General features: G+C 42.3%; 2 protein-coding genes across 7 annotated transcripts in view; both read left to right on the top strand.

Annotated features, from left to right (window-relative positions):
* The window catches only part of LIMA1 (LIM domain and actin binding 1), an 83,310-nt gene extending 72,893 nt beyond the window's left edge, over positions 1-10,417 (top strand). For 2 of the 3 annotated variants that reach the window (XM_079935881.1, XM_079935882.1), the window contains exons 10-11: positions 6,386-6,519; positions 8,021-10,416. In XM_079935881.1, the coding sequence (XP_079792007.1) occupies positions 6,386-6,519; positions 8,021-9,029 (1,143 nt within the window). In that variant the 3' untranslated portion in view covers positions 9,030-10,416. Of the gene's footprint in view, positions 1-6,385; positions 6,520-8,020 lie in introns of all 3 variants that reach the window. The other variant, XM_079935883.1, reaches the window with a different exon arrangement.
* A 3,019-nt stretch (positions 10,418-13,436) lies between these two features.
* CERS5 (ceramide synthase 5) overlaps positions 13,437-18,984 on the top strand; it is a 35,371-nt gene continuing 29,823 nt past the window's right edge. The window contains exons 1-2 of one of the 4 annotated variants that reach the window (XM_079938001.1): positions 13,678-13,773; positions 14,572-14,719. Coding sequence is in view for 2 of the 4 variants with exons in the window: in XM_079938003.1 (XP_079794129.1) it covers positions 13,577-13,773 (197 nt within the window). In the remaining 2 variants the exon portion in view is untranslated. Of the gene's footprint in view, positions 13,774-14,571; positions 14,720-18,984 lie in introns of all 4 variants that reach the window. The other 3 variants (XM_079938003.1, XM_079937999.1, XM_079938000.1) reach the window with 3 other exon arrangements.

An 18,984-nucleotide genomic window follows, 5' to 3' on the forward strand; every position in this document is an offset into this window, starting at 1 on the left:
CTTAAGTAGCTGGGTTTTCTTTCAAAGGTTTTAACATTTGAGAGAAACTCAATAGGTAGAATTAGTTTTAAGGTGGTTTGTACTGCCTCAACCTCATGCACACATCTGCCATGTTTCTATCGCACAACTGTAGGCATGATTGGTCTCTTGATGAAAGTTCTAATGCACAGAAAGGATGGAGATACTCTGTAATGACCTAGATGGGAGAAGAATCTGAAAAAGAGTGGATATATGTATATGTATAACTGATTCACTTTGCTGTACAGCAGAAACTAATACAACATTGTAAATCAACTATACTCCAATAAAAATTAATTAAAAAAAAAAAGAAAGGATGGAGGTAAGACATAGGTGAGGGTTTGGAACAAAGGGAGGAAAGGGGAGAATCCAGGAAAGGGGAGGTCGGGGGAAGAAGGTAAACATGAAAATTTTAGAGGAAGCAGAGATGTAAGAGGGGAGTAAGGTTTATTGAAAGGAACAAAAAGTGAAGAAAGTAGCAAGAGAAAGCAAGTAAATGAGGGAGAAAGAACTGAGCTGCGTGATGGAATCTGCACATGTACTTAACATGACCCTCTCTTCTGGCCTCAAAGTTCTGCTCATGCTGGCATCAGCACTTTTTTTTTTTTTCCAGTATCTGAAGTCCAACAAAGTAGCAAATGCCACGGGGTTAATTTCCTCTCCAACAGCAACCCTGCCCAGATGTGAGTCCTTGGGTTGTGGTTCTGGACGAAGAACAGCTAACAAAGCTGACTTGGCCATGGATTCTGTGTGACTGAGGGACTAGGGAAATTCTGTGGCTGATCTAAGAACTAAAATCTGTTCTCAAGTATATTTGAATTCTCAGTCCAGTCTTGCTTACCTCCCTCAACTGTTGGGCCAGATCTCCTGGTCCTGGGTTGGACCTTTGGGACTCCTCCGGATTCATACTCCAGGGTCTGAGCTGATGAGCAGTGTGCGAAGGAATGCACCTCACTTAGGTCTTCCTGGCACACCAGGGAGAGGAGATGGAAGAAAAGCTCCCTCTGCACCTGCCCCAGATTCATGCCTGCCTTTTTGGCTCTGGTCACCCAGCAGTAGAATGCAGACAAGCCTGCTTGCACCAGACATACACCTCAGGTTTTGAACATTGTATAAAGACTGGGGTTAAACTGGCCTCACTGCCTGTGTTTGCCCATGGTCCAAAGCTCAAATGGTTATGGTGTACAGAGCTCAGGGTGGTACCCAATCACATCTCCACTTTATTTACAGGCCATTTATTTTCTCTTCCTCAAAGTTACTCTTTACCTTCTGCAGGCAAGTATATAGATACTTTAGTGTTTATAGGAAGACCTGCTGGCATAACTGGTCTTGTGGCTATAGACCATGCAACAGAAGTTGTTTCTCAAGTCTGGGAAATTACATACAGCTAAGAATGAACTTGTTCACTCAGAATAGATTTGTGGGTCCCACACGTCCTGGTAAAACTGCTCCTTGTTTCCTGTCTGTTATTGAAAACAGGACATCTAAGGTAAAGACTCAATTCATTTCAAATTTTAGCTTAATAAAGTAAAAATACAGAAAACAAAAAAACACCCCATAAATGATACTGGTCTTTAAAAGTAAGGATTTTATCTGTTTTGAACACTGGCTAGATAATTCAGTTGATGAGACTTGGCACTAATGAAGTTGACGTTGCAGGTTCCTTCTCAAAATAGATGTTCTGGGTCTAGAGCTCAGTGGGCCCTTTCGGAAGGATCAGAACCTTTCAACTCAAGAGACCCAGAGATCTCTTAAGCTTTATGCCCTCCCACTGAAATAAGTTACTCCCTAAATGTTTCTCCCACTGAAATAAGTTACTCCCTAAATGATAAGGAAGGAGATGTGACTGGCCCTGGGAACAGCTACTGGTCTAGGATAGCCCTATCCCAGGTTCCTAGGCTGGTCCTGCTGATGGATGTATAGAGAAAACATGGCAGCCTGCATGAGAGGCTGTACCCTCTGTGCCCTGTCCCTTCCTCCATGGACAGGGTAGGAGGTTTTATGCTATTTTGCAAATCTACCAGAATTGTGCTAGAAGGGCATCTAGAATCTTTTCTCACTGCCTACATCATTACTGCTTTCTCAGAGCACTAACCTTTCCTCTACATGTAGAGCGATCTGTTTAAGGTGTGAATATCTCCAAAATGCTTTCACAGAAAGCTAGGGGAAGGGTTAAGGCTGTTCAGAGCCAGCCCAACCATTTACTGTATGGTGAAGAATTTCAATTTAATTACCCAGATATTTTGTACAAATTGTAAGGAGGAAATGAAAGGCTTTTTATAGTGTTCTATCTGAGGAATGGAGGCCTGACATCAATACAGATTTTTCTTTTGATTTCACTGTGTCTAAAGGCTAATTAGCTTCACCATTTATGGCCAGCTGCTACCTGCTCCCCTCCCACACACAGACGTGTACCCCAACTGGAGCCTTCATTAGACTAAAAAATATATATGAGACAAGAGAGTGAAAGAATGTAGATGAAGTCATAAAAATTTATTGTGAAAAAGCTTTAAGTAGATGCTGATCTACAGAAGGCCTGTAACATCCCTCAGATGGGAAAGACATGACAGTGTTTAGGGACATCAATTATTTATATATTATCGCACTCATTCCTGAATATCCTGAAGATATTATCTGCATATTTTAATTTGAAACAAAGTGAAGACTGTCGTTTGTTCAAAATGCTGTGGTGAAATTATGTTCATTTGGGTTAGTTAGCATCTGCTCCCTTCCCCAAAGCGTTTCCTTTAGTTATGGAAATTTATTCCAGGACAATTGAGAAAATACTCTATTGGGTTGTGAGTCGGGAATTCTGAGTTTTAATCTTAATTCTTTTACTGACTGTGCAAACTTCTGTAACGCATCTGACATCCTGGTACCTTAGTTTCTACATTTGAAAAATGGTGAGGGAGGGGAGATGAAAAAACATCTTACTAACTGAAAAAATATATTGGAAAGATAAAAAATGTCTGACCTTCTAATATTGGCAGTGTTTTAAAGGTGGCTATGCAAGTTCAGGCGTGCCATGACGGCCTGGACAGGGTGTGGGCCAGGCCTACCATAATGGTAGAGGTTTGGGCACTGACCGTGCTTCCTGCTGTCTGAATAGACATGGGGGCGATTACAGAAAAGTGGCTGAGAGCCCAGGACAGAGGAAATAAAGGGAATGCACAGCCACAACCACTCTGACTTGGCATATTACCATGTTGGGCTCCTCTTGTCTTTATGATGCTATAAGGGCCCTTGGGCAGCTGCCGTATTAACCTTCATTAAATAATTTGAAAAGGGTGTATGGAAAAAAGGAAGAGGAATAATGGGAATCTGGTAGGTCTGGTGAGGTAGAAGCTTGTGGTTAGTCAGATATTTGAGCTAGCAGTCCATTAATTTGATGTTAAGGGGAGGAACGCCTTTTCACTTGTTGTGGAAGGCTCCGTTCAAGAGGGAGCCACGGGGTGGGGGGGTGTCAGGTGTGGGAGGTGTGGGAGACACTAAAGAATTGTTAATGAGACACTCCTTGGGTGAAGGCTACAAGAGCTCTCTCTTCTGAGCTGGTACTCTGATCTAGCCTCAGGTAGATGTGAGTGAGGCTGATTTTGCCAGGATTAGCAGTTACTTGAAAAAGAAAGAAACTGTGGTCTTATTCTTGGATATGAGTCTGTAACTGAGTTTCAGCTCAGCTGCAGAAAAAAGCCCTCCAGGGCACACCAAATGCTGTGTATTCATTGAAGGTTCCTGTTTGTCTCTTCCAGCTTCTGCTTCCTGCTCCCGGTACCTAATTTCTGCTCCTGCCTCCACTTTCCTCCTAATGTGAGCTCAACTTGCAGCTTTCTCTCAGGTTTTCCTTTCTGTTCACTGGGCTGCACCCTTCTCCTACCGTGTGTTCTCTGTGTGCGTGTGTGTGTGTGTGTGTGTGTGTGTGTGTGTGTGTGTGTGTGTGTGTGTAACGGAGGCACGCTCTGTAGGCTTCCAGTCCCCTTTAGCAGAATAATACCCATTTCCTCCTCTACCATGGGAAATTTCTGTCTCCTGCTCTGTCTTTAGCGACCAGAATGAGCACTTACTCTCCTAAGTATTACAAATACAATATTCATCCTGCAACTGAAAAAGATTTTCAATCTGATAAGTAAATACATTTGTCCTATTACTTTTACATTGTCTGAATTGTGATTTGTACAGCTGCTCTCCAGTGGCTCCAGTTGTACTATTATACCCAAATTTTATTCTGCCTTTTAATGGATTTCCTGCTTGCTAGACAAGGACCTAGTCCTTTTAGAGAAACCTAATTAAATTATGCAAGGACATCTCCACTTAGGTCCTATCTTGTTAGATGTGTCCATCCATATAAGAAAAAAACAATTTCGGAATTCCTTGGTAGTCCAGTGGTTAGGATTCCAAACTCTCACTGCTGAGGGCCTGGGTTCAAACTCACAAGCCATGAGGTGCGGCCAAAGGAAAAAAAAAAAGCAAGAGAGAGAAAGAAAAAACAATTCTACAGTGAGGTCCTACTGTATAGCACAGGGAACTATGCTCAATATCCTGTAATAAGCCATAATGGAAAAGAATATGAAAAAGACTATATATATGTAAAACTGGATCACTTTGCTGTACACCAGAAACCAACACAACATTGTAAATCAACTATACTTCAATAAAATAAATTTTAAAAAAAGAAAAAACAATTCTGAGCTCCAAATAACGCCCTAATATCTGCCAGCAGCATTCAGTACAATACATTTGATCATATTTAAGTTCCTCCCTTATGCCTGGTAAACTTAAGTTGTAGCTGTGGTCTTTGATTCTTTAAGTTTTTCTCTTCTACTCTAACCCTAGGAATGGAGGGGCTGCTGTTAACACTCAGCCCTCCTCCTTCACTTTTAAATTCTTTGGTGCTATTTGGGGGCACTAATTTTATTAAACTCCCTTTTATAGATATTAACCTTTACTTCCATTTTCTACTCTCATTTTCTGTCCACATCTACTTGGAAAACCATTCCTATTTTTGCTTTACTTCCTAGTGAATCATGTGGCAAGTGAACCAGCAGTCTGAATTTTTTTTATGGGTCTATTCGGATTTTTTAATCAAAATTCTGTCTTACCCATAAGCTGGTTTATCTTAGGCTTACCTTAACCATTCAGGCCCTGGGCTTTGGGACTAAATTGTATTATTTACCACCATACCGGTCTTGGTGGCAGAGGCCGCCAAGGTGCCTGAAAGAGCTTCCAGGCCACCTTAACTAAAGCTGCTTCTGCATGTACTGGTTGAGCTGTTTCTCTTGGGACAAGTCAAGAGTCACACACACCTAGGGACTTCTTACCCCCACCCCTAGTGGCCATGTAACTATTTTTTATCATGTAAAAACTTATGGTTTTGGAATTCTAGCTTTCATCAGTGCTAATACAACCTACTTTATGTAGTTTAGGACTGAGTTTACCAGCAACAGCTGTGCTCACCCCGCCCATATTCCACACTTTACAAACAGTTCATGAATCCCCGTTATGACTCACCCCCCTACCCAGTACATTAGTTTTATTCTCCATTTGGTGTTTTAAAAAGATTATAGAGCCTGTAGCTTTATTGGGCTATGCTTTCTTCTGGAATCCTAATAAAATAGTTTGTGTGTCTTTTAAAATGTTCCATTTATGTGTCAATTTTGCTTTATTTAAAAATGTTTTGTCTAGTGGATTGAGCAAGTCAAGATTATATGCAGAGGGGACTGAGAGATGCTTTATCAAAGTGTCTTTTATGAATATTTAAAAAAATGTCTCTGTGTATAACTGAGTCACTTTGCTGTACAGCAGAGATGGGCACAACATGGTAAATCAACTCGACTTCAGTAAAAATAAATAAATAAATAAATAAAAAGATTTTAAAAGTCTTTTCCTACTTCCCAAAGCCAAATGCTTTCTCTCCTTGAAAGTTACCCCCTTCAGAATCTGGTCTTTAAAAAGTCTGTTCTGCTTCTTATTTGGCGCTTGGATCAAACCATCAAACTTCTTTCTTCTGTATGTGATGACATTTTCTCCTCATTTCCTGTGCGTGGAATCATTTTGTGTGTACTTGTGTGTGTGTGTGTGTGTGTGTGCGGTGGTTTGTCTAAGCCTTTCTCTGCAGTCCAGCCCTAGCTCCACCCATCCTCAGTGGCTGCTGCACTTATGGCAGCCAGACAATCTGGGTAAGGAATTCAGGAGAGCCTCTTGGCTTTAGAGAGTCAACCGATAGAATTGCAGTAGGCTTACTGTTCCTCTGAGAATTGACAGACCAGGTAAGGGAGCCCTTAGATAACAAAGTAAATCCCAGGGCCCACTTCAGCAGAGTACTAACTCATCACTGCCTTTGCTAGCTAAAGTGGTCCTTTGCTTTTCCTAGAAGTTTCAGGCACCTGCAAGAGAGACCTGCGTGGAATGTCAGAAAACAGTCTACTCAATGGAGCGTCTCTTGGCCAACAAGCAGGTGTTTCACATCAGCTGCTTCCGTTGTTCCTATTGCAACAACAAACTGAGGTAAGCCAGGCCAAAACAAGCCATCTCTCTGTGTGGTTGGACCTCCAGAGGGAGTCTTTGGTTTTTAGAACACTGGTACTAAAATCTGTGGTGCTAATAGTGTGTGCTGTTGAGGACCTCTGAAGAAAGTAAAAAGTACCATTTAATGACAGGCATTTTATATCAAATTATAATGGTGTTTAGAACTTCTTGGTACTCTCACATGTTAATTTACATGTTAGGACCGAAGCTTAAATCATGTAAGTTGCAGGTAACTGCCCCTGTGACCTAATTTAGTAGAATGTTTTCCCTTGGTATCATAGAATCATACAGTTAAGAAATCTCAAGAGGATACTTGTTGAAGCCCTTGAAATTATCCCAAACACTATATAAATGGTAAAAATAGCAATAATAATAGATCCTGAAGGGCATATATTTTTCTGTATATTGCTTCATTTTATTTTCTGAGAAAATAATTATGTATCATTTCTTCCAAGTTACTCAAAGTATGGATATAAATGTGACAAATTGGGGAAATATTCCATATTAACTCATTTTAACCATAGAACCTTGGAGGAGGAAGTAACCAGGATGTCATTTCCTCCAGCCTTCCTTCCAGAGCAAGCACCCTTTCCAGCATACTGTTGAAAGATGTCCTGGCACCTGCGTGGCGCTTCTGCGGGGGTTAATACCCCACTACAGCTAGTTCCAGCGTTAGCGCTAGCTTGAAAACTTTTCCTTCTGTTGAGCCAAAATGTGCCTCTGTAACTTCCACACGGTGGTTCTTTTTCTGTCCACTGTATTTTTTTCTCCAGAGCACATTTTTCTAAATTTTTGAATTTTTATATTTCTTCTGTGGAAATTCTGTTGTTTTTATACCCCCCTTTAAAATGTGTTAACCCTGCGAGAGACACCAGATGTCCTAAAGGCCTGTCCAGCACTCTTGTTAGGGTAGACCGACTTCTGGCTACTGCTCACCATTCTATTAACCATAGCTTTCCTTTATTTAATCACTGACGTCTACTCAGTGCCAAGCGTTGGGAGAGCATTATACCCATTCCTGTAAAAACATGCTTTTAAATTATAACACAGATGGGAAACTAGGAGGGAAAAGATGCAACTTTTTACAAAGGAATATCATTAAAAGTAGTTATAGGTTAGAAATACTTAGGAAATATATGAATGATCAGAACTAGGTGGGACTACCTAGGGAAGACTTCCTGGAAGAAGTAACTTTTTCAACAGTTTTGACAGAGGGGAGTGAAATCACTTGAAAATGGGAGCATGTACCAGGTGGAAGAATGTCTTGTGAAGGTTCAGACCTAGAATTGAGCATGTTTTTTATAAGGATAATAAAACAAATGTGCTTAAAAGGACACCCTCAGTGACTGATGTGCTTTTAAAGGTATTTTTCTCACTTAGCATCTTCTGAATATACTGGAGTTGCCAGGTTTCAGCCTACTGGTGTAAATAAGAGAATACATATTTGTTAACTTTATGCTCTTTTTCTTAAAAACAACAGTCTAGGAACATATGCCTCTTTACATGGGAGAATCTATTGCAAGCCTCACTTCAATCAACTCTTTAAATCTAAAGGCAACTATGATGAAGGCTTTGGACACAGACCACACAAGGATCTGTGGGCGAGCAAAAATGAAAACGAAGAAACATTGGAGAGACCAGCCCAGCTTCCAAATGCAGGGGAGACCCCTCAGAGCCCAGGGGTAGAAGATGCCCCCATTGCTAAGGTTGGTGTGCTGACTGCAAGTATGGAAGCCAAGGCCTCATCCCCGCTGGAGAAAGAAGACAAGCCAGCTGAAACCAAGAAGTTGAGGATTGCCTGGCCGCCCCCTACTGAACTTGGCAGTTCAGGAAGTGCCTTGGAGGAAGGGATCAAAGTATCGAAGCCTAAGTGGCCTCCTGAGGATGAAATCAGCAAGCCTGAAGCTCCTGAGGATGTAGATCTGGATCTGAAGAAGCTAAGACGAACTTCTTCACTGAAGGAGAGAAGCCGCCCGTTCACTGTAGCAGCTTCATTTCGAACCTCTTCAGTCAAGAGCCCCAAAACCTTGTCCCCATCTATCAGGAAAGGCTGGAGCATGTCAGAGCAGAGTGAGGAGTTCGGAGGAGGTGTAGCAGCAGAAAGGAAACAAACGGAAAATGCCAACGCCTCCGAGAAGAATGAGAGTGTGGAAAAAACAACCTGGCCAAACAAGGGATCTAAAGGAGAGGAGGCAGGAAGGAGAAGTAAGGAAGTTCACAGTTTTGAGATGGGGAGTGAAAATCTTATAGAAAATGGTGCAAACTTAGATGAAGGTGATAGAAAACTTCTCACACAGCAGTCTTCACTAGAACCCAACTCTAAAAATTGGTCTAGCTTTGCAGATAACACCTCCACTAAAGAATTCACTACTCAGAATCAGACATCCCAGGATGTGGGATTCTGGGAGGGAGAAGTAGTCAAAGAGCTCTCTGTGGAGGAACAGATAAAGAGAAATCGGTACTATGATGAGGATGAAGATGAGGAATAACAAATTGCAATGATGCTGGGCCTTAAATTTATGTTAGTGCTAGTGAGCCACTGCCCTTTATCAAAGTGATGCACAAAACAGCTGTCTTAGCATGAGCTGTAATTTATGTGGAAGTAACTTTGGAAAAGAGTTCTTGCTTCAAAAAAATCCCATACTGTGCAGCTTAAGTGAACCAATTCTAAATGCTAGATAACATTACTTAAATCCTCTCTTTTAGCAATGATGATATACACAACTGCTTTAAGGTCTTTTGGGGGTTGGGAGTGTGTATGTGTGTGTGTGGGGGGGAATATTCCAACGGATATGGTCCAGCTTCCATTGTACTCCCAAAAGACAATATGAAAATGGAGAGATGATTAGTAGTACATTGTTACACTAAAAATTCAATTGTGGAATTAGGAAACATGCAGAAGGGATTTAGGGGCCTAAACATTGTGACTGAATGCACTTTAGTATAAAGGGCACAGTTTGTATATTTTTACATGAATACCAATTTATTGTTTAGTATTCCTCTGTTAAGAGATCAAATATTTAGTCTTTAAAAAAAAATTTAGGTTAATTTTCTTACTCTGATATATATGGGGAATTTACTGCTTGCTCCGATATATATGGGGAATTTATTGCATCCTGCTTTCTAAACAACATCCTGAACTGGATTATTGAGATATAGCATAACCATCTTTTTGGAGCACCTTTTGAGCACCCTTAGTGCTTGGAGAGATTCATTGTGTCCCAAATAAGCTATGGTATTTGCCAATGCGTTTGACTACACCCCCAAGTGATTGCTTTCTTCTCTGGTGGTATCTGTGCTTCTCATAATTTACTGTAAGCTGCAATATTTTTATAAGATCTTTTGTATTTGCCATGTTGCATATTAGAGCAAAATGATGAGTTTAAAGGAGGAATAACAGAAGAAAAAAAAAAAAGCCTTAAACCACTTGAGCTCAGATCCCCAAACCCTATATTCTACTTCTGATATCCCCTTTCTGGGACACTAGTTTTTTAATACTTATAAGCTCTGAAATGTATTGATTTTTATGGCAGACAGTATTCCTAGGGTACAATTAAACCAGTTATAGGCCTTTTGTGGGAGATGGTTTTCTAGTATTAAGGTTTTGGAACAATATAAACTTGAGTACAGTTGTTGTACATAATTGATATTCCAAATTGTATGTTGGGGGAGAGAGGTGTTTTAAGGTATAGGCTTTTCTTTATACTGCATTTTTAGAGATTTAGCTCTGATATTTTTTAGAGATGTAAAATATTCTGCTTTCTTACAGTCTTGCTTACTCTGAAACATTTTTATTCAATAAAGCTTTTAATTTACACTTGAACTTTTCAATGTTCCTTTTCCATTATTATTTTACATTGTTACAGTCTCTCAGGACCTGCTTTTACCTTAGCAGTTTGGGTAGAAAAAGCAGATGGATCTGATGGGTATCAAGTGAAGAGACATGCAATGTATACTTCTCACCACTAGGTGGTGGTGTTGGGCTGATCTTAGGATTTCATCCGCCTAGAAAACATTTTTCTTGAAAATTGAAAGCAACTTGGCAAGAGAATTATTGTGTACATTCAAAATGAGCTGTTTGTTTTACCAATTCAAAATGCAGTGGTTTTTTTTATTGTTAATTGTACTCCGCATTTAATAATTTACCTTACAAGTATACCTAAATGCTAAATGGAATTTCCAAATGCCTCTGCTGAAAATGGACTTGTTTTCTACCCTGGGCAGAGGCATAGTTGGTTGTTTGTTTTCCTTGCTTGCAGAGGCAACTGCCCCAATTAAGGTACCTTTTTTAATGGGAGTGTAGATTTCCTTGGAGATAGAAATGCTTTTTGAGTCATCTGTTAACATTTTCCAGGGTCACTGTGTGTTCCAGCGTCTTGCCTGGTCTTCTAAGTGCTTGTCCGGGTACTACTATCTGCTCTTGGCCCCAACACAGGCTGAAGTCATTTAGAAAGCCCTGTTCACTGAACAGTTAATCCAGAAGTTCCTGCTGACATTTATAAAATATCCAATCTTGGCTTGAGTTTAGCTACCTTTACTCTGTGACTCACTGCTTGCTGCTCTAACCCATCCACATTGTACTCCCTATATCTACTAACCTTATACAAAAAGTCTGAGTGCCTATGGGTGGCATTAATGGGTATCAGTTGAGTATGTCACCGTATATCAGGTACTTGGGGGCTGAGATTACCCTTGGAAGAACTCCTTTCTGTGCCTTTCAAGGGCTAAGGTAGACATAGGTACAGACCGTAGAGACAAGAATTAGCTCCATAATCAATATAATAAAAGGATATTCTTATCAAGAGAATGACCAGATAACACTAAACATTCTTAGAAAACAAAAGAACCTACAGCCAAATAAAAAGTGCTTATCATTTATTCTCTCAGCTCTCTAAATGAAGGCAACTTGTTGGACTATGTCAATGTTGACAATAGGATGATGTGAATTTTTCTGTTGGTAAAGCAGGAAAAGGGGCCAGCTTGGGACTTGAGATGGTTAAGGAGACTCTGTCCATGACTGCTATAGGGGCCAACTTAGTTCTTTTACCAGCTTGCTGGTCAGATCACTCCTGGCCAAAGTGAAACCTGTACTAAATTTGCTTTCATTACGTATTTCGTCAGCAGTATGTTTTCTAACAATCAAGAGGTTGAGAAATGGTACGTATGTGTTTTTCTGGGAATAGATCTTGAGACCAAGATCATTGTGTGTTGGCCTCTGCATGCTAAGTTAGCATGTTCTTTGTTCCTTGGGGCTCTGATTTGAATTCCCATGGGATCAGAGAGAGAGTTTACTTCTTTTATTTATTTATTTTGGCCACACCACACGGCATGTGGGATCTTAGTTCCCCAACCAGGGATCGAATCCATGCCCCCTGCAGTGGGGGCATGGAGTCTTAACCACTGGACCACCAGGGAGGTCCTGTGAGTTTACTTCTTTTAAAACGTATCTTGAATATAGGGTAGTTACCATTAAGCTATTTCTGGGTTTGGACGAAAATGGCTTCAGGCAGTGTGGTTCTCAGACCAGCAACAGTGGCATGACTTCTGAGTTTGTTAGAAATGAGAAATGCACATCCATGGGCCTACCCTGAACCTCCTGAATCAGAATCTCTTTGGATGGAGCCCAGAAAACTTTTAGCAAACTCTCCATGTGGGAGATGAGAGAAGCTAATGTCTGAGCTGTGGCACACTAAGGTTTGAGAACCACTGACCTCAAGCAGACCTTCTAGTCTACTCCTTAAGGCGGCTCCTTTTTTCTCTTCTTTCTCTCCCTTTGAAACTCTTTATCTTCTGCCGCAAGCATGCCTACTAGTATAAAGATACTCTGTCCTTGGACAAGATTAGTTCTTTAATCTTTTTTCAGATCATTCTAGGTAGCCTGTGGTAATTAACCTTGTAGCCAGGTTTGAACGGTTGGCACCCAGGGTTCAGCGTTCTCCAGCGGTTGAGGGACAATTTAGAATTCAATGTTTTGAAGGTTTCTTGTCTATGGCTCCCCTCCCTGTTTATGTAGATCCACAAAAGAGTTCAATGTTCAATGCGGACATCTAAAGTTAACGAGTTTTATAGGATAAAGCCTCAGGGCTCTGGAATCTAAAGACTTTCTAGTTCAGAAGCTCAGCTCTACCACTTGTTTATATAGCCTCGGGCAAGCTGCTCTCTGGACCTCAGTTAACTCATCCATAAAATAGTAAATACCTACTTCACAGAATGAGGAAGTTAAATAATGTGTGTAAAATGTTCGGGGCAGTACCTGGCATATAGTAAACCTCATTAAACATTGGCCATCATCTACTTTTCTTTTTCCTTTAATATTTTCCTTTGGATATCTTCCATTTCCTTTCCCCATGAGAAGAATAAAAGGATTTTTAAAAGTCAATTTTGAGGGATATACAAGGACAGGGGGTTGAGATCACGGAGGGGCACGAAGAGAGAAAAAGGGTGGGGAGCAAAAAGAACGCTGCTAGTAGGCGGGACCAGCTGAGATGGCGATAAACCCTAGTGAGAGATGGGGGCTGTGAGGGAGGGGGGAGAGAGAGCGCGAGAGAGGTATGGCCTTCCAGGGAGCAGGAACAGCTTAAGCTGGCTGGACTGAGAAGAATGTCCCCATAAGGGAGCTATGCCTGAAATAAGGGGTGTAGCCGTAGCTGGACGGGAGAGTGAGGGAGGAGGAAAATCTTCGCCGAAACCGGTAGCAAAAAGGGGCGGCATGAGCGTTGAGTGCTTGTGCGGGGCGGGACCAGGGCTGGGTGGAGGCGGGGCGGGAAAAGGAGGGGCGTGGCCGGGATCGGGAGGCGGAGTCCCGAGGAGAGGCGGCCGGAGAGGCTGCGGTGAGGGAGGTGGGCGGGGAGGCGGGATGGGCGGTGAAGAAGCTGGGCCCCTCAGAGAAGGCGGACTGAGACGTGACGGGGACAAGAAGGGGCCGGAAGGGGGCGGCCGCCGGTCCGGCCCCGCCCCGGGGCCGCCTCCCCGCGGGTTCTGTTGGCCGTGGCGGCAGCTGAAGCTGTGGCGGCGGTGGCCGCGGGGTGGGCGTAAGATGGCGACAGCGGTGGCGGGAGCCCTGGGCCTGCTGTGGGGCTGGCTGTGGAGCGAGCGCTTCTGGCTGCCCCAGAACGTGAGCTGGGCCGACCTCGAGGGGCCAGGCGACGGCTACGGCTACCCGCGGGCCCGGCACATCCTCTCGGTGTTCCCGCTGGCGGCGGGCGTGTTCTCCGTGAGGCTGCTCTTCGAGCGGTGAGAGCCCGCGGGCGAGGGGCGCGAAGGGCTGTGGGCGCGGGCTGGTGAAACCGGCCCGGGGGGAGAGGCGGAGGTCGAGGACCGGAAGACGAGCTGCAGGGAAAGCCCGGAAGCAGGAGGCTGGGAGAGCCCTGGGCCGCGCGCGGGATGCTCCGAGGGGCGAGTTTGGGGCTTGGACATTGAAAGAGTGAGAGTCGAAGGGGACACTGAACCCATTCAATTTGAGAGCCCGGGGTGGGTGTCTCATGGGCCTCTCCCCAACCTCCAAGGATTCTGCAGACCAAGAAACTGCGAGCTGCGACCGAGAACCCGAGGCGGGAAACAAGAAAGGGCTGCCAGAACCAGGACTAGTTGGGATCATGGAAACTGAAGGGTCGGCTCAAGAGCCAGACGTTCCAAGCCGAAGAAATGGGTTCATGGGAAGATAAGATTTGTGAGGGCACTTTAGTTCCAGATAGTTGAGGGGCACAGGATTAGTTAGGCCCTAAGCCTTGGTTCGTCACACCGCATGGACGCGCGCGCGCGCGCGCGTGTGTGTGTTTCAATAAAATTCTGCCAGAGCCCGTAAGAGAGTAGAAATCTGGTAGGGATAGGGTGTGGTGGAGCCTGAGGCTTCCAGAGTATGGAAAGGTGTCAAATTAGTTGCAGAACAGGCCTTGGAGGCCTGAAATGGAAGGAGGAGTGGTCATGTTGAAAGGATGGAGAGCCTTAGGGCGTATGAGACAACAGCTGTATTGAGCCAGCTTCTAAGTGACCATGTGTTCTTGACAAAAAGTGTTTTCACTTTTCATTGAGTGAGCGGCTCCTGTCTGCTGTCGAAGATAAAGATATCCATTGAGGACTTGCTGTGGTGATGTTACAATGTGGACTTATAGCTGTGAGTGATCTTGATCGAGTCTACTCACAGCCCGGGAAAGGTGACTTCTTTCTGCATAGGTCTCAGGTAACGAGGATGGCACTTTGACATCTTTTGTTCCTTTGGCCTATAGAGCAGGAATGCCCTTTCGAGGATGGGACTGTATTGCAGATAGACTACTTTGTTACTGTCTGAAAATCTAATATTATCTGTTTTGGATTACTTCTTTGATTTGCCTACTATTTCTGACACAAAAATCTTTCAAAATATATATGTTTCCCACCATTCATCCATTATTTAACAGTGTTTATGTATTGTCGTCAAAGTGCTGTGCCAGAAGTTTAAGTATAGTCGTTGTATTAAGTATTCCTGGGGTGGAGGCACAAACTGCTTGTCCCTCTTAGGAGTAACCTAGGTCCAGGTACTCTCCACCTTCGCATCTGTATATGAGAGCAAAAAAAACATAGAGAAAGACAGTATAATGACTGAAAAGGAAAATACACAATTCAGGAGAGAAAAAAAAAGTTCATTGTCTTAGGAAAAGATTCTCTGCTTTTCATATAAATATATACTAATATGGAAATTTCCCCAAGTTAGTGGTAAGAGGAACTAGCTTGTTGCTTCTAAACACTCATTTTATATAAGCTTGCATATATCTTCATATTTCCCAGGAGTACTCCCAGGTGACTGTGAAGACGGACATATCCCCTGGCACAGCCACTGGAAAAGATCCTTTTTACCTGTGGGAATTCTATCTGAATGTTTCTGTGGTGCTCCAGTGTCAGGGGAGAAGGGATGGATGGGAATACTGATGTGAAAGCATTCTAGCATGGTATTCCTTGGCTAGTAAGGACATGTACCTTGTTCATGTCATTTTTGACCTTAGGAAAGTTTAAGCCTAGAAGCAGTCTTGCTACTTTGTTTCTCTTTAAGACCTACGACTTTAGTTAGCAATAGAAATAACAGCTGGATTACCAGTTCTTCTCTTACTGTGCTGGACTTCCATAAAGGTAATAGAAGTCACTTTTAGAGTATAGAAAAAGATATCAGAAATATTGGTTCATTTATTCTCTTTCCTACATTTTCTCCTTTCTCAAATCCTAACTACTTAGTTTCTAAAAAGTGATTCATATAATAATCATGAACTGTAAGAGCTAGAACTCCAACCTCCATTTATATAAATAGTAAACTAAGGCTTAGAAACATTTTGCAGCTTTTCAGAGGCTGCACACTCACCTGGGGGAGGAGGTAGAACCAAGATCCAGAGTGTTTTCCCCAGCCCCATTCTCTTTCCACTGTATGGTGTGGCCACTTTTCATATTCCTTAAAACCCCCTTTCAAGAGTTAAGATTTAACCTGCCGTTGCTACTATTCTAGGATTTGGAGAAGAAATCCATGTACATCTTATTCTTGGTTATTTAATATAATGTGTTTGACCTGAAATTTGCATTTTTTCCTTCAAATTGTTCTGCATATATTAATGTCTTACACTATACCCTTTGATAAATTATCTCTGTGTTGTTTTAAGAATATCCTAAAGAAAAAATATAGAGTTTACAGTTTATCCTTACTTTCTCTTTCTTATCAACCACACCAAGCATTTGTTTATTTTATTATTAATATTTTATATTTTTATTTATTTATGGCTGCGTTCGGTCTTCCTTGTTGCGTGCAGGCTTCCTCTAGTTGCGGCGAGCGGGGGCTACTCTTGGTTGGGGTGCACGGACTTCTCAATGCGGTGGCTTCTCGTTGCGGAGCACGGGCTCTAGGCGTGCGGGCTTCGGTAGTTGTGGCACGTGGGCTCAGTAATTGTGACTCGAGGGCTCTAGAGTGCAGGCTCAGTAGTTGCGGTGCACGGGCTTAGTTGCTCCGCGGCATGTGGGAGCTTCCTGGGCCGGGGCTCAAACCCGTGTCCCCTGCATTGGCAGGCGGATTCTTAACCACTGTGCCACGAGGGAAGTCCCCATTTTATTCTTTAAGTTCCCACATTCCCTGGAGAGCTGTAGCCTCATCTGATAGGGACGATTTGAAAAGCCACCTGACCATATATTAATGTATCTAGCTATTTCGCTAAAGAACTGCAGATAGGAGATTATTACCTACCCAAGAATAGAGGCTTTTCCTTTGTGGGCCTCTGCTAAGTAGTTGCATTCTGGTGGCCTGCACCTTGCAAAATACCTTCGATGTGGCATGTGGTCAGTAAATTCTGATTGAATGTTTGAGAAGGGTCCACCCTCATCTATTCAGATGCCCAGAGGAGTAACTGGAATCTAGATCTTCAACATGAAATAGATGTTTGGCTAGACTGAGAGAGACAAAACTATAATTCCTTTGTTTCTGTTAAATTTCACCACACAATATTTGCATGTTGTGCACCTTTCTGCAGTTTCTTTTTCCCCACCCCCCATGCACACACTCATGCTACCCTATACCCTATCAAAAGAGAGATAAGAAACTCTTCCACCTGTTCTTTAAAACTTCTTTTAATATTACATTGATGATTGAGACCTGAGAGAATGAATAGTCCAAGCTAGGTGTGCCGTGTCTTACTTAAATTGGATCTTAAAGATAAAATTGTTTGAAATTTAATATCTAGTCCCTGAGCACTTATTCCTTGGGATCAAGTATAAGCTTGAGACTTAATATTGATATCATCAGAGCTACATAGGCTCATTTATTTTGAATATGGTATTGCAATAGGAGCTTTATGTTGCCAGGAGAAAATTGTTTGGTGAATTATACAGGAGATAGATTAGAGCTCTCCTTACTGCTCATTCATTATTCCAGTCCCCTCTTCTCTCCTGTTACTTCCAAGGCAACCTCACTGGCATGTCTAAGGAACTTTCTCAATACCATTCTCTGGCACAGGGGACTAACAGACTCACTTACTGGCCTATCTTATAACTAGAAACAAGAGCAGTGACTCACTTTTTTGTGCACATTTCTTAACCACTCATTTCATCTTCCTCTTGTAAACCTTGCTAACTCTGCTGCTTGCTGCCTTTTTTTTCTTTTTTTATTTCCTGTTCTTCCCCACTTCTGCCAAGTGGAGGAAGAAGAACCTTTTTCCTCTTCCTGACAGACCTGCTGCCTTCCTTCTAGGTCCATGTCATGTCACAACATTGTGACCCAGTATTAGTAGGTCCTCCAGACTGGAGAGAGGTGTTGGGAGGAATGGACATAGCTGCTGACTAGGTTGTAAGGGAGATTGCCCATTCCACTACATCCCTAAAGGTATTCTGTTGGGCCTTACTGAATTGTAAATCACAGAATTAAGTCAGGTTTGCAGATCCAGCAGAGTGAGATTGAAAAAGATGGTCACATGGCTCTGCCCTTATCTAAGAACCCACCTCTTAATAAGCTCCAGATGATCAGAAGCCTTATGTGTCCCTCCTCTCTCCTGGAAAAATTTCCCTAGCCCTTTCTGTGCAGTGGGTGTTGATGCTCTGCAGACAACCCTGAATACTGTTGTGACTGAGGTCAGGTTCCTGGCTTACCCCTGGAGACAATATATTTGTCACAGAAAAGAAACATGTCAGATATTTTTGCTTTAGCCCCTTCCTGATTCAGAAAACTAGGGTCTCCTAGCTGGGTAAAGAAGAAATTAATGGGGAGAAGAGGAGGCATCAAGTGAACTCTGTACCTTCCTTATAGAGTGGGGAGGGGGAGATGTACCTGTTTTGGCTTCCTCACCAGAGGTAGTTTTAGGCAGATAAAGCTGCTTTCTAAAGAATTCACTGAGTTTTGGGCTCTTTGTGGTTGAATCCACTCCTACTTTATCTTTGGGGAAGTTAATTGAGGTGTTGCTGCAAAAGGAGTTAACCATAGTCACTTCTAACTAAAAAAAAAATCTGAAACTCATTTTCCTAGATGCAAAGGCAGTTTTCCTAGATATGAAGAATTCTCTCTGAATTATCTAGTACTGTGGTTTCCAGTATAGGAGCCACTAGCTAGCACAGTAGCTACTAGCTTTTGGGGATTTCAACTGTGACTGGTCAGCACTGAGATGTGTTCTAAGTGTAAAATACACACCCGATTTTCAAGACTTAATGCAGGGGAAAAAAATGTAAACTATCTCAATTTTTAACATTGATTACATATTGACATGATAATATTTTGGATATATCGGGTTAAACAAAGTATATTATCAAAATTAATTTCACCTGTTTCTTTTTTACTTTTTTTAAAGCGCCTATCAGAAAATTTAAAATTACATATGTGGCTCACATTATTTCTATTGAGCAGTGCTGATGATAGTGATTCAAATAAGTATTAATAACCAAGAAGAGAATTTTAATGTAGATTCACATTTTTTTTAACTATTTATTTATTTTTGCTGTGTTGTGTCTTCC

This window comes from Stenella coeruleoalba (assembly GCF_951394435.1).
Source record: "Stenella coeruleoalba genome assembly, chromosome: 11".
NCBI lineage: Eukaryota > Metazoa > Chordata > Mammalia > Artiodactyla > Delphinidae > Stenella > Stenella coeruleoalba.